This window comes from Perissodus microlepis, chromosome 6, assembly GCF_051167445.1.
Source record: "Perissodus microlepis isolate ML-2025 ecotype Zambia chromosome 6, ASM5116744v1, whole genome shotgun sequence".
In the NCBI taxonomy this organism is placed as follows: domain Eukaryota; kingdom Metazoa; phylum Chordata; class Actinopteri; order Cichliformes; family Cichlidae; genus Perissodus; species Perissodus microlepis.
The window spans coordinates 26,887,923-26,903,766 of NC_140466.1; the positions used below are offsets into that span (position 1 = coordinate 26,887,923).

Consider the following 15,844-nt stretch of genomic DNA (forward strand, 5'->3'; position numbering starts at 1 on the left):
ATTCAACAGCTGTGTTTGTAAAGATCCAAATTTTTCAGCCACTGATGTGACATCGCACTTTGGCTGTTGACAGTTTTATCAGTGTCAGAGCATTATGACAGTTGTTTTGTTGAAGAGTATCTTAAGATTTGGTTGAAAAAAAGTGTTATGTGTGTGAAAATGAACGCTGCCTGTCAATCTTCCACCTGCAAGGTAAACAAAAAAACCCAAAACAGGATCTTCATGAACACTGTTAGCTGTAAACATTTCATTTGGTAGTGATACTAATTTTCTAATATGCAGACTCAAGTCAAAAGTTGCTCACTGTAGCTTTATAGTACAAAACACAGAGTCTTCACTAAAGCTTGAATCACCAAAGAAGTCCAGACACAAGGCGTTGCTTATCCTGATGCAGACATCTCAGTGAACTTTGAAGGGTTTCAGGGAGATGAACTCCTCTGGAGCTACACAGAAAGTAATTTGGAGGAAAACCATCACATAACAGTTTGTAACACAGACTTCGATTGTCTGCCTCTCTTAGATTAAAGCTGTCGACAATGGACGACCTCAGAAATCCTCCACTTGTCGTCTGCACATTGAGTGGATTCCCAAACCACAACTGCCAGCCGACGCAACTCTCCTGGCTTTTGAGGAGTCCCCCTTCACCTTTTCTGTCATGGAAAGCGATCCTGTGGCACACATGGTGGGCGTCGTGGCCACTGAATCCTCCGATGTTCCCGTGTGGTTTGAAATCACAGGTAGGGTCTCCTTTACATTCATATTTCATGTTGAATGCATGCATGCTGTATAAATGCTCAATTACTGCTTTATAGATAGAGAAACACTTTAGTACTAACACAGTGTATGTGTGTAGTGTGGCTGAGCGGATGATTAGAAACAATAACTTTAAATAGAGATCTTTTATAGTGCATTAAGGCTTTAAGTTGTTTCTTATATAAGATTGCATTTGATAACTCATTTGAGCAGCCGGCATTAATCCTTTCATAGCGATGTTAGCTGTCTTACACACCCAAAATGCAAATAAATAAACTTTTTAAAAATCTTTCTCCATATTAAACACACTTTTCCATTAAATGTGCACCATATAAAGATGCAAACATCAGGTACATTATGACAGAGAATTCTGGTGTAAATGGTCAGTCATAATAGAGAATAATGCCCGATGTCCTCTTTGATTGCTACTTTGTCTTAGCAGCGTAGCAGTGACTGACATTTTGGCTTTCAGCACACGTTCTGTCTGCCCACTTTTTAACATATGGAAAATGATGTTAGTAGGCATGCAGAAATGAGCAAAACAAGCACATAAATCCCCCCATTTGGACTGTAAATAATCTCAAACAAACAAGCAAAAAGAAAGGTGAATACAAATGTTTCAGCTGAAGATTAGAGATCTTATGTAAGCTCCGTGGCAGCTGTGGTTTCGTAATCAGCCTAAATATGCCTAAAAGGTGTTAGAGCCTGTATTTCTTTAAAGCAGTTTACTCGCCAGTGTGAAAACTTGAGGCCATTTTTCTCAGTTTTATTGCTTGTGCAGTTACAGCTCCCCGTCTTTGTAAAGCTGTTGGTTGAAATAACCGAATTGCATCATGAATCAGTCGGCCATAATCGATAAATATTGATACTCTTCCTAGCTTTTTTTGCGTGAGGCGGCTGACATGTAGTATATTTCCTTACAGTTTTAATTAGCAGCTGTGTTTTGAAGTGTTAAAACATGATTCATCTTTGTTTGCTTTTGTTTTTTGTATTGTAGACACTGTGTGCATGAGAAGATTTAAAAAGGCTGTGTTTGGAAATGCCTGCCTCTTCTCCCTTCCTCCCAGCCTGTCTTTCCTCTAATCAATGTCTGACTGACACATCTCTTTTTCTTCTCTTCTTTCTCCGTGCTCTTTCACTGCTTTCCCTTTTTTCTCTGGAATGTTCTGTTTGGTTGGATATTTGCAAGACGGCATAGAGGATACTGAGATGTTTTACATCCTTCAGATGGCTTGTGACCACAACTGTACAGCAGAAGGTATCTGCTGAGATCTCCTAATAGGCTGTGCTATATTAAGAGATCATCCTGCATTGTCTGTTGGTGCTGCCCGTTGGCTGTGGTTGACTTGTGTTGTGTTATGGGATTGATGTTGTGCCACATTTTTCCACTAAAACCTGTGACCTGATTAAAAGTCTCACAGGGGTTAGGAAACCCTCCTCCTCATTCTGTGTGTGAATTAGAGCTTCAATTTGTAGCAAGGTTCACCATTACAGTTCAGAAGTCTTTTTATAAATGTCTGTCGTGTTGTTATCCAATCATCACTTTGCCTTTTTGTACCCATACTTTCGGTGTTTTGGTTAATTGCATGAAATGGCTATTATGTGGGGAATGTTTAGATAGAACAGGAAATCTACATCGATAGCTAATGACATCAGCGTAAGCGTATCTGTTCATTATCTTCGACTCCAGCAGAGCAGAAAATTGATGTTTATGTGTCCATCTCTGTGCCCCCATCTAGTGTTTGTATAACCTTGCTACATGCACAGAACTAAGCAGTGATATGTCTCTAATCTTCAGTCTTTCCATGTTTGTGCAAAAAAAATGTTCTTCCACAGGTGGTAATTATGACAGCCGCTTTGACGTGGGCAAGGCCAGCGGAACCTTGATTGTAGCGCGGCCCCTGGACGCAGAGCAGAAATCAAATTACAACCTGACAGTGGAAGCCACGGATGGGACACGAACTGTCAGCACCCAGGTAATTGAAACACTAATGAAGCGGTTGGAGGCTGATGAGGCAGTTGTCATGGTTCTGTTTTCCTCATGAGAAATTGCACGAGTAAAGAGGAGGGTAATGAGTGAAGCGGGCGCTAAACTGTCTTGTTTGTTGGGATATGTTGATGTTCTGATGTCCTCTCATTGCATTCAGCTGAGCAGGAAAAATGGTGTTTTGTATGTGTGAACCTCATTATATACCTAATTGACTTGAGACACAAAACCAATGAGACGATATGGGATGTGTTGTGGCGAAGCTGTGATGTTTTTCCGTTATATGGCGCTGCCTGTGTTTATGCATGAGGATTTTTTTACTTTTTTGTTTATCAGATATGAATACAGATGTTTCAACAACAGCAAGAACAAACATTTTAGTAAAGTGGGCTTTAGCCACTTAGCAAGAGTTGAATAAAGGGGATCGATACCCTTCTGGTCACTGCTTACTTATGTGGGAATATTATATTTGCTCAGTGAATTTTTAATTTTCTTTTGTTGGCAACTAGTAACTCTGTGACTCCCTTTAATACAGAGGTGAGTGTAGGTGAACTTTTAACCTTTTGACCGAGCAGCCAGATGTTTTTGTTGCTTCTTTGCTGCTGAAAAGCTTCTGCTAACCATATCCTGGTTGTAAATTTGTATTTCCTGGGGGTTATCTTTTTGGGTTATATATATGTATATCCCAAAAAGACAAAAAAAAACTTGAGAAAGAAAGTTTTTGCAATCCACTTTAAAGTCATCATAGGGGTAGGCGGCATTCCTCTTCTTCCTCTGTTCTCCCCCTTCACAGTTGCGCACTGAGCACCAGGAATCTTCCATTGTCTCATTCCTGATGCGGAGCTGCTGTGATGATGGTGCTGTCTAGCCAAAGTCTTTTTTTTTGTCTTTATTTTTTTTCAAGTGTGCATTCTTGAGCCCGCTCAACTCCTCCCCTCTGCTGTGTCTCTCCCTGAACCTGTGGACCTTCTCTTTCTTTTTTCCGAGAGGAACAAATTGCCTCGGCCTTTTCTGAATGGAATGAATAACTAAATATGCAACAGATACAGTATGCTGCTCCCTGGCTGATACCAAAGCTGAGCTGCCATGATAAAAGCTTTTGAGCATGCAAGCTGTCTTTGTTCAGACGGTCATGCCTTGTCCATGAGATTTTGAACATTTTTACATGGTAGTTTGGGTCATGTGTGATGGCAGCATTCACGATGTTTTGTCCTTTGTCCTCAAAGGGGAGCTTCAGAGGACTGTAGCTGGAAAAGAATCTATTTGTTGTCACTCTGTATGAATAAAGCCTTTCATCATCTGGCTACTGTGCTCCACTGAGCCTTGGATGAAGCGCTTCTTTCACTGGCATTTTGCAGCTCATCCACGGAAGCAGCACGTCCTTTAGTTTAGTGCAAAACCTTAAAAAACACTCACAAAGTTGCTGTTTTCTGCATCCGCCTGCAAAGCACTTTCTTAAAAGCCCTGGCAACAGACACTTATTTAAAAGCCTCTCAGTGATATTGTATGCAGTGACATTTTAAGTCAATTAATCACATTCAAAGGTTAACCTATTCAAAAGGTCTAATTCTCAGTGTAGCCTGATTTTCAGCAGGACCTTCTGTACTTGCAGCCCTTTTACAAGTGTAGGGGATGAATTCATTTATGCTTTATATAGAAAACCCCACAAAATCTCAGTTTTTGTATATAATTGTACGAATTCCAAGCATCTAGACTTTTGCTAATGCCATGACATTTTTTAAAAGCACATTGCATAAAAGTATATCAGAAAAATATTGTATTCATCAGCTTTTAGTGTTTTTAAGTCCTGCAGTAAAAACTGAACTCTTGGAACGGAAGTCCAGCATATAGTCTCATTTTAATGTGCCGTCCTTCACAAAATCTGAAAAATTTCATGTGCAGCTCACAGAATATTGAGTGATGATGACTTTGAAGGATGCTCAGCTGTATTATTTATTTCATATTAGCCATCAGTTTCTTTATTTGAAACAGGTTAAAGGAGCATCACTTGTATATCAGAACACACATTTTCTCATTGGCTGCAGGTTTTAAATGTGTTTATTTATATAAATGCTATTGAAGTTGTGACTTATTTGCTCTCTTGCAGATGAGTGTTGTGTATGATATTGTATACCCAGCTGGCCACTGTAGGTCAGCTGTTTTCTGTTGAGGGAAAGGATTTACAGAATTTGTGCGCTCCATAAACCACATTTGTAGGTGGGTCAGCTGCTTTAGATATGTTGACAGGCAAACGGTGACTGAAAGAGGTATACAGACTGTCTGTAAAGAATATTGTTACCAGAGTTTGGCTATATACTAAAAATAGTTGGATCCATATATGTTTCCAGACTGATGCTTTTTTTAAAAATGTGTATAGAAACATATTAAGATATTATGAATATGAGAGTAAAGTGGAGACTCTTTTTTAATTTGAGAGATTGAACAAAAGTACTGCATTAACTGCCATTTTTTGCACAGTTTATCAGGGATTTGTGTTTTTAGAAATGTAATTTCAAAGATGTGGGCTACTAGATTATGTAGGGTCAGAATTTGACCCTATGAATTTGGAAGCTGTTGCAGTAAAACATCAACATGTGGTTAAAGGAGCACTGCTTGAGCTGCAGAATCCAAGCAAATTTATCTTAGAGAGAGCAGAAACATTACAAATTGCTAAATCATCAGAATACGGTGGTAGAGTGGAGTTGGCTAAATCAAAAGATCCTGGACATTCATAAAGACAACAGTGGTGGATGATCGTAGGATACTTTTCCATGATAAAGCAAAATTCATTCACACTTCTACCAACAGTAGAACACTCTCCATATGGTAGCTATGTTTTTATTTGAGTCCACGATAACGAGGTAGTGTAAGCTTAACCTGTAGCAGAATAGGCAGCAGCTGTACTTTCTGCCCATTCATTTATTTTTTCAAATGCAGCAAAGTGGTTTAATGGCATTTCACAGTTCAGATGGACAGTCAGACAAACTTACTGTGAAAGTAACTCAGACGCTTTTGAAAGCAATGAACCAGAATAATTTTCAGTGGCCAAGTCAGTTACCTGATCTCAATCTCATCAAACCAGATTTACTTGCTGAAAACTGAACTAAAGGCAGGAATAGCAAAGAACAAACAATTCATTTGATATCTTAAAAAGCAGGGAAAATATCGAAAATTGAACCAACAGTCCAAAAATATAGATCACAGTGAAAACAAGCAATTATTTTTACTGAATGTTTCTCACACAAAAAGAAGAACAAAAAACCCCCAAATCATTATAAACAAGACAGTGTTTGCCTCCGTGTTTTTCTTTTTGTTTTGTTTTTTAATATTATTGCTATTAAAAAGAACCACAGGTCTTTGGGATAGGATCAAGTTTTGACATGAGTTAATGAATGAATGCCGGTTGACTGTCCCGTATTATTGGGAATGTTGTAAAGGCCCTGAAGATTTGGAACACTGTGTGATCTGAGTGTTTTGGCTACCACCTTGGCTGCCACAAATGGCGTGAATGCCACAAATGGCATCCCCTGAAGATTTCTGGAAAAAAAATCTATCCCCTGACGCCTGATAGTTCTCTTTCACTGTCAGCTCTACTCTTACTGGGAAGTGAATGGTTTTTGTAGCTGTTTTATATAATCGTGTTCGATTTTTAAAATAATGTGTCAGACTACAGTGAAATGTATTAATTTATGCCTGAAGGCAGGTTTGCTTGCTTTTTATGGCGGCCTAGTAATGTAAATCCCCCGGCTAATCATCGCGATTGTACAATGTTGGGATTAAACATCAAACACCAGATTATGCTGAGTAATGAATTTGCTCACCTCTGTGCTCGCAACAGTAAAATCAGTCCAAGAAGACAGGATTTCAGCAGGAAAACGTGCAAATGAGTTGTTAATTGTTGAGTATGACTTTGTTTTCTTTGGGGATAATATGTTGCTTATTTCCAAAACAACTCCCACAGAATTTCACTGCAAATTAGATCTGCTCACACACACACACACACACACACACACACACACACACACACACACACTGCACCTTATGAAACCTCAACAGTCGGACTTACCGGTATATATTCCTCAAATCAAAGTCATGTGGAAGCTGTGCTGCCAGACGTGCTGGCCTATTTTCTTTCTCGTTTTTTTCCTTTTCTTTTTGTTCTCCATCTTTTTCTAGCCCCCTTTTGGCTTTCTTTCTGTTTTTCTCAGGTTTTTTTTTCCAGAAATCTTTATCTTTCTTGGCTATGCCTTCAGAGATGATGATAATTCTGTTTGGGTAGAATAAAGTGCAAACAGGAGTGCTGGACCTGTGTGGATAGTGGCCTCTGTTAATCCTGTTTTGGGAACATGTTTGAGTACTCGGTGCCAGCGGCCCCCCTTTGCCCAGAACCTGCCACCTGGCAGGGGGGCTTCCTCTCCTACGCATGGCACATGAGGACAATGAGCACAATGAAAAGCTCCCCCGTGTCCTGTTCTGAATACCTCACAAAAAAGGTGTTTTGTAATTCAGGAGGCACTGTTTTAAATACGCTTTTGTTCTTGTACATCTTTTTTTTTTTTCAAATTAAAATGACATGCTGAAAATTGAAAATGATTTTTAATCCAGCCCACTGGGGGCTCCAGTGGTAATATCAGTGTGAGGGCCTCTGGTTTGTGGGAGGTCTTTGGAAAACAGTGGGCCAGTCTGTCGTTCTTTCCGTATGACCGTTGTAGATCTATGAAGGCGTCGCTGAAGTATCAGCTGATGTAGACGAGGGGTGCCTCATTCCAGCTCGGGCACCTCATAGCCAGGAGCTGCGCCAACAAGGCAGGCTCGGCATGCAGCCCAGTCCCCCCCACCCCCCCCACCCCGTCTCCAGCTATATGGCATCCTCCTTTGGCCGTGCAGAAGTACCTCAAGCTGTTCTGCTCACAATCTGTTCCTGGTCTCCCGTTTCTTCTGTTATCTCAGTTCACATTACAAAGACTCTCTTTATGTCTTACTCAACTGTTGAGTTTATTTACTCATACTTTTTTTTCTCATAGATTTTTTTTTTACCTTAAGTATCAAAGCTCATTATTGTATCACAAACTTTTTTCACTCATTTTTTTTCAGTCACATCTTTTATTTGTATTTTTCCCCCCTTCCGCAACCTGGTTTCTAAATTTGACCATTTCCCTTAGCCGCCTTTAGATTTTCACTGTCACTTATCTTCTTTACCATCATCTTACTGTCACAGCACTTTTTCCTCTTTAGTATCTCCATCTATCACGCCTGTGTCTCAGTCCCAATCTTGTTCCTTCTCAGCTTTCCCAGGGGAAGCCATATACAAAGACTGCAGAGTTCCCTGCGGTCAGGCTGTATCGTGCTACTTTTGTGATGTTTGGGGGCAAAGTCCCTTTGAAGTGCTGTGGAGCTTTCTTGCAAAGGGAGAAGGAGAGGGAAGTTTGTGCGCATACAGGGGTGTGAGGTGGGTGTGAATAGCTTTTTGTGGGCATTTTAAATGGTATAGATTTGTACACTGTGGATAGATGCAGATACCACTGACCAGATTCCATCCTTTCTCCTTCTCGACGGCGCTATCAGTTCTCGCCACCTTACTCACTCTTCACAAGGCGTGTTATCTGACGCTGGCCAGATTGAGACACATTGGGCAGCCTCTTTGTGTGCATGTACGTGTGGAAGTGTGCAACTTAGGAGCCTCTCCTGGTGTGTGTGCGTGAGTACGTGCAAGCGTTTGCGTCAGAGTATGTAAAAGGTGGATTAGAAGGCATCGGCAATCTTATTCTATATGATGTCTGCGTTTACATGAGAACACATGTTTATAGTGAGATAGTTTGTCATGTTGCTGAGCGTGCAACATGCACCACAGGCCTGGATTGATACGTTTTTTTGAGATTTGATGTCGCATTAAAAAGGATTTTTATTTATTTTTTACCTTCGTTCTTATTAACAGTGTGATATGGGTTGCCTATGACACATGACTTGTGGCAAGATTACTGCACTAACAAACAGCAAGCAGCCCAATGCTCCCCCTGCAAGATGACATCTGTGAGCCTCAGCAGCATTGCCAGCATCACAGCACAGAGCAGATTGTAAATGTTATCAGTCCTGTCAGGTTGAGTCTATATTTGTCTCTGATATAGGCTCACAGTGCTTAGCAAACAGTATTATGACAACAGACAACAGTGGGCAGTTGTTTTGACCAGAGATCTGACAATCCCCAGTCAGTTGTGAGCCGTTACCTGGTCAGAGCTTTTGTGATTTAAGCCCCCTTCAGTCTTCCTGCACCAAACAGGTCAGCATCGACTGCTTTCCTTACGGGACATCACCCCCTGGTGTCTGGTATGCAGGTGTCTAATCTGGGCTGATCCCTTTGTTCACCATGTTTGGCAACGGTAGAAGTCCCTCGCTGGTCTGGGAAACAGAGATCGCATTCCAGCAGCTCTCCATAATCCTCTGTCGGAAGTCCAGTAGACGAGTGGCTGGTGTTGATAAAACATGCTCCCAGTGGAATTTTACAGTTTGGGGATGTTAGATTCTTTGTTGTTTGTGCGTGTGTTGGGGGAAAAGCACAGTAAACTACACTTTGCACATTATCCAAAGAAAGAAGCGTGCATGTGAAAAAATTAGTTTCATAAAGCGTAGCCTTTGAGGATATGCTGAGTGTTACTTTTGTGCTAATATTGCTACCCTTCTAATATTTTCAAAGTTATATTTGTTTCAGACTTTCTAATACAGAAGCATAGTGGGATCACTGGACTTACTTCAGCACTCCCCGATCATTTGATTTCTCACACATGCACTCTCTCGTTCATGAACTGCTCATGTGTGTAGCTCAGAATTCATTTAGATTCATTGCGGTTATTCAGCATTGATTGACTGTTAGCAGTATCAAGTGGCCATTCAGTTAAATTATTGCTTTTGCCATCGCTTGGATCGATCGAATCTGTGTCAACACACTACTGCTTATTTTTGCAGAGATCGGGAAAGCAATTTGAAAATAATATAGTGTATATGTGTGAATGTGTGCAGACCAAAGTGAGAGAAATGGTTAAAATAAAGATAAAAGTGTTACTTGCATATCTTTGGACCATAGTGCTGAGCAGTGTTGAAGCATGCACCAGAGCTGTGATATCTAATCATTTACCAGAAGCTTTATTGTTTGGAAATCATTATTTGGTTCAAGACAATCAAATACATTTACAAGCACACAATTGTTTCACCACTGATCAGTTGGTTATTGAAAAATAATTTTGAATATGTAAACTTAACCCTGACCCTTGTCATTTGGTTGCTTTAGAAATATCCTCTTGATGCTCTTTATTGAGTAATGGCTCACAGCACTTTTTGACAAAACCTAAAAAGCCTTACATAACAGCCACTAAAATATTTTTGCACGTATCCTTTGTGATATGAATTAAGTCAAGTGTAAAAATGTAACTTTTGCATGCAATTTATTTTTCTCCTGTAGGTGCTTATCCGTGTCATTGACACCAACAACCACCGGCCGGAGTTTTCTGAGAATGTTTATGTCGTGAATGTCCCTGAAGACAAACCAGCGGGGAGTGAGGTCCTGCAGATCAGTGCTGTGGACAGGGACGAGAAGAACAAACTGACCTTTACACTCCTGAGCAGCACTGATCCGTTCAGCCTGAGGAAGTTCCGACTAGACCCAGGAACCGGCACTCTGTATACCACTGAGCGACTGGATCATGAGACCATGCATCGTCACATCCTGACTGTCATGGTATGAATTGGTAGAAACAGACTGAACTTTGTTGAATTCCGAGAAGTTCTAGCATATTGTTTAACAGAGTTCATGTTCAAATTGATTTCACTGTTTTAAAGTTAAACATTCAAGAAATTAGTATAAGGTACTGACACTAATGGCTGCTCTTTCTCCTCCCCTGTGTGTCCTTCTCTCTCATAAAAAATGAACTTTATAGGTTCGAGATCAGGACATTCCTGTTAAGAGGAACCTTGTGCGCGTTATTGTCAATGTGGACGACACCAATGACAATGCACCCTGGTTCATAGGCACACCATACTCCGGTCGAGTGTTTGAATCTGCTGCCGCAGGCACGGCGGTGCTCCAGGTTACAGCTCTTGACAAAGACAAGGGCTCTAATGCAGAGGTTGTCTACCACATTGAATCAGGTGAATGCACGCTAAGTTACAATGCTACTCTTTTTAACCCCCATTTTTTCCCCTCATAGCAAAAATCTTTCATTGCAAAACATTGCAAATGAAATCATCTCATAAAAATGTATGAGTCATCAGTACAGCTGCCCTCTGGATATGAATGAAATACTCTGAGAATATTGAATATTTTGTTTAGGGGATCTTCAAATATGTGGGAGATGGGCACATCCCACTGAGAATCTCTCCTACAATAATCTGTTATGTGAAAACAAGAGACATGCTTCAGTTAGACTTTGCGTTGGTATATGTGCATTTTTGAAGTAGCTGAGATGGGAATATGATGCATTGTTGCTCCTTCTGTTTTCAACCAGTCTTATGACTTAGATTGATAAACTGCCTGTACAATCCAGTGCTCATTAAACACATCTTTCCAGTACAACATACAGAAAAATCTATTCTTCTTTTGTCTTTTCTCTCACAGGAAATGTTGCCAACTCATTTGCTATTGACCCTGTCCTCGGGACAATTACAGTAGCCAAAGAGCTTGATCGCAACAGCAAGACAACATTTGAACTCACTGTTAAGGCATCAGATAACGGAGTACCTCCACTGTCAAATACAACCACCGTACACATTCTGGTAACGGTTTCTGACAATGCAGTCCCCAGATTTACCGGAGAGGCTTTTTCTGCAGAAGTGAGCGAATCAGCCCTTCCTGGAAGTTTCGTGACCTCGGTCACAGCCGTCAGCCAGTCGTCTGTTTTCTATCAAATAAAAGGGGGCAACATCAACAATGCATTTGATATAAATCCAAACTCGGGAGTGGTTGTAACACAAAAAGCTTTAGATTATGAAACCATCGCTGAATACAAGCTTATCATACAGGGCACCAACATGGCTGGACTTGCCAGCAACACAACACTTACGATTCATCTAAAGGATGAAAACGACAACGCTCCAGTCTTTGACCAGAGGGAATTTCAGGGTGTAATCAGCGAGTCGGCCCTCATCAATAGTGTTGTACTGACCCGTGAAAACACACCTTTTGTCATTCACGCCACTGATGCCGATTGTGACCAGAATGCCATGCTCATCTATCAAATTGTTGAACCATTTGCACATAACTATTTCGCCATTGACTCGAGCACTGGAGCCATCCGAATTACATCACCTTTGGATTACGAACAGAGGAGTGTTTTCCGCTTCACAGTCCAGGTCCATGATCTAGGAATGCCACGGCTGTTTGCAGAGACCACAGCCAATGTGACCATTGAAGTAATTGATGTTAATGATTGCGCACCAGTTTTAAGCCAAGAGCAGTATGAGGCAACTGTTGTAGTGCCAACATACAAAGGGGTAGAAGTCATTCAAGTCAGTGCTACAGATGCAGACTCTGGGCCTAACTCCAAACTTCTCTTCTCCATCTCTGAGGGAAATATTGGTGATAAATTTAAAATGGATCCCATCACTGGAATAATCTCCATTCAGAATGTCACACAGCTTCGGAGCAGATATGAGTTAAAGGTCAGGGTTTCTGACGGTAGATTTGCCAGTGTTGCTGTAGTGAAGATCAGTGTACAGGAAAACAAGGAGAGCAAGCTGAAGTTCACCCGGGAATCTTACAAAGCCTACATCCGAGAAAATTCCTCTGAGAAGAAGACTCTAGCGGTCATTGCTGCTGTTGGGAATCAGGTGAATGAGCCCTTGTTCTATAAAATATTAAACCCTGACAGCAGATTTGAAATCAGCCGCACATCTGGAGTCGTTTCAACCACTGGAATCCCATTTGATCGTGAAGCACAGGACACATTTGATGTAGTTGTTGAGGTCACAAGAGAAGACAAATCTGAAGATAAGGCTCATGTTTTAGTAACTGTGACTGTGGAGGACGAAAATGACAACGCACCTATGTTCGTGAACCTTCCCTATCATGCCCTGGTTCAGGTGGATGCTGAGGAAGGCCAGGTCATTCGGCAGGTGACGGCAGTGGATAAAGACTTCGGCCCGAATGCAAACATCCAGTATCAGCTGAAGGAGCAGCATGATCACTTTCAAATGAGCCCATCTGGTGAAATCTCACTTAAAAAGAAATTTGAGAAAGAAGCCCTTAACACAAACTTTGTTATTGTTGTTATGGCAAAGGACAGTGGACAACCAGCTCTGTCAGCAGAAATAGAAGTGCCAGTAAGAGTTGTGAACAAAGCAATGCCTGTGTTTGAGAAACCGTTTTACAGCATTGAAATCCCTGAGAACATTCAGTTGCGCTCCCCTGTGCTTCACGTACAGGCCAACGATTCTGAAGGCCCTCGTATTGTGTACACCATCTCCGAGGGAGATCCTTTCAAACAGTTCTCAATTGATTTCAACACAGGCGTCATTCATGTGATTCAGCCTTTGGACTTTGAGATGCATCCTGCCTATAAATTAAATGTAAGAGCCACAGACTCTCTAACTGGAGCACACTCCGAAGTCTTTGTTGATATCATTCTGGAAGATGTCAATGACAACGCTCCTGTGTTCCTGTCAAAGACCTACTATGCCAATATTTCGGAGGCCTCTGTTATCGGCACATCTGTTTTGCAAGTTGATGCCAAAGATTCCGATACTGGTAATAACCAAGAAGTATTTTTTCAGTTGGTTGAGGAACGGGGGAAGAGTTCTGATTATTTTACCATTGACCGCAACACAGGAATCATTTCTACAGCTCAAGTTCTCGATCATGAAGAGATCCAGCAACACAAGCTGAGAGTGCGTGTGGTTGATGGAGGAGTTCCAGCACTTTCTAGTGACATCATCGTGACAATAGATGTTACTGATCTGAACGACAACGCTCCAGTTTTTACCGAGCATACTTACAGAACTACCATCAGCGAACTGGCGCCACGTGGGCACTTTGTCAGTCAAGTCCAAGCATCTGATCCGGACAGCTCAGACACAAATAAGTTGGAGTTTTCGATAATATCTGGAAATGAAGATCAGAACTTTGCCATTAACAAACACACCGGTGACATCACCATTTCCAACCACCGCAGGCCACATATGCAACCTCTTTACAATCTTAACGTATCGGTGTCGGATGGTGTATTCAGAAGCTCAGCCCTAGTCGCCGTAAAAGTTATTGGTGCCAACTTCCACAGCCCCACCTTTTCTCAGGTGGACTATTTGGCAGAGCTTGTTGAGAATTCCCCTGTTGGTACCTTGGTAGCAGAGGCAAAGGCGACCGATGACGATGAAGGCATTTATGGGCAAATAACATATCAGATTATCAATGACTTTGCAAAGGACAAGTTTTCCATTAATGAAAATGGAGAGATTTTCACTTTGGAGAGCCTCGATCGTGAAAATACAGAAGAGAAGGTTATTCCTATTTCTCTCATGGCTAAAGATGGTGGTGCAAAAGTAGGCTTCAGTGTTGTCAATGTAATTCTTACTGATGCCAATGATAATGCCCCACAATTCAGGGCAGGTGAGTACAAAGCCACCATTGCATCAGACGTCCCGAGAGGAACCTCTGTGGTTAAAGTTGCTGCTTCTGACATGGATGAAGGAAGCAATGCTGACATCGAATATTCAATTGAGGCAGATGCTGAAAATGTCGAGGAAAACTTTGAAATCCACCCAACCTCTGGGATCATTGTAACCAAAGAAAGCCTCATTGGCCTTGAAAATGATATGTATGCGTTTTTTGTGAGGGCAAAGGATACCGGAAACCCACCTAAATATTCTGTTGTACAGGTTTACATCAGGATTGTTGCACCAGAGACGCCAATTCCCAAATTTGCCGAACCACATTATCGTTACACGATATCTGAAGACCTTCCTATTGGCACAGAGATAGATGTGATTCAGGCTGTGAGTGAGCAACCAGTTCTTTACAGCCTAGTAAAGGGCAACAATCCTGAGAGCAATGAAGGTGAAATGTTTGTTGTAGATCGAGATAGTGGAGCGCTGAAGCTTCAGAAGAACCTCGATCATGAGACAACCAAATGGTACCAGCTCACTCTGCTTGCCCAAACCAACTATGAAAATTATGAGATAGCTGCATCTGTAAATGTAAACATCCAAGTGAAGGATGTGAATGATAACACACCAGTCTTTGAGGCAAACCCTTATGAGGCTGTCGTTGTGGAAAACCTTCCAAGTGGGACTCAGGTTATCCAGGTCAAAGCCATCGACCAAGACTCTGGAACCAACGGCCGGATCATTTACAGCCTTGACCCCAAACAGAACTCGCCTGAGATCCCTGAGCTGTTTGCAGTCAATAGTGAGACTGGATGGGTGACCACCTTAAAAGAGCTTGACCGTGAAAAGACTGACAAATACAAAATTTCCATCTTAGCAACGGACCAAGGGGAGAAAGTCCAACTAATTACTGGAACCACAGTGGAGGTAACAGTTGGTGATGTGAATGACAACGCACCCCGCTTCACTGCGGAGATCTACAAAGGCACAGTCAGCGAAGACGACCCTCCTCCGAGTGGAGTGATCGCTATCCTCAGCACCACAGATGATGATTCTGAAGACATTAATAAACAAGTCGACTTCTTCATCACAGGTGGGCATTTATTATTTTGTGAAACTGATAATTAGTAAGCCAGGAGTTTACTCTCTACTCTTTTGTGTAGCTGTTTTTCATAAACAGAGCTTAGAGGGGGATTATGGATTCACGCCACTTAATATCATGAGAATATCTCATCTTTGAGACATTACACAGTCCCGTTATCTGTTAGGAGTTATTGCTAATCTGCTCAAGCTCTAAACAAATATTTAGGTCATTATACTACAGAAATGTATAATTATCTGAATAGTGCTTTGAAATAGACTGGGCAAAAGTACTTCCTGTGGTGCTAATTAGAAACTGTGAATATGTATGTGAAGTCAAGAGGAATCAGAAACCAGCATGATCATTAGCCGATGTACATTTTCCTCTCCTTAGTTTGCAGATTGCTTTCCTACCAATAATAATATTTGGTGTAAAAA

At 41.4% G+C, this 15,844-nt stretch overlaps 1 protein-coding gene across 11 annotated transcripts in view; it reads left to right on the plus strand.

Moving 5' to 3' along the window:
* The window catches only part of fat1a (FAT atypical cadherin 1a), a 77,113-nt gene that overhangs the window by 38,712 nt on the left and 22,557 nt on the right, over positions 1 to 15,844 (plus strand). For 9 of the 11 annotated variants that reach the window (XR_014800531.1, XR_014800529.1, XR_014800530.1 and 6 more), the window contains exons 6-11: positions 521 to 737; positions 1,943 to 2,011; positions 2,590 to 2,729; positions 10,194 to 10,469; positions 10,669 to 10,879; positions 11,346 to 15,419. Coding sequence is in view for 7 of the 11 variants with exons in the window: in XM_084931738.1 (XP_084787864.1) it covers positions 521 to 737; positions 1,943 to 2,011; positions 2,590 to 2,729; positions 10,194 to 10,469; positions 10,669 to 10,879; positions 11,346 to 15,419 (4,987 nt within the window). In the remaining 4 variants the exon portion in view is untranslated. The remainder of the gene's footprint in view (positions 1 to 520; positions 738 to 1,942; positions 2,012 to 2,589; positions 2,730 to 10,193; positions 10,470 to 10,668; positions 10,880 to 11,345; positions 15,420 to 15,844) is intronic. The other 2 variants (XM_084931740.1, XM_084931741.1) reach the window with 1 other exon arrangement.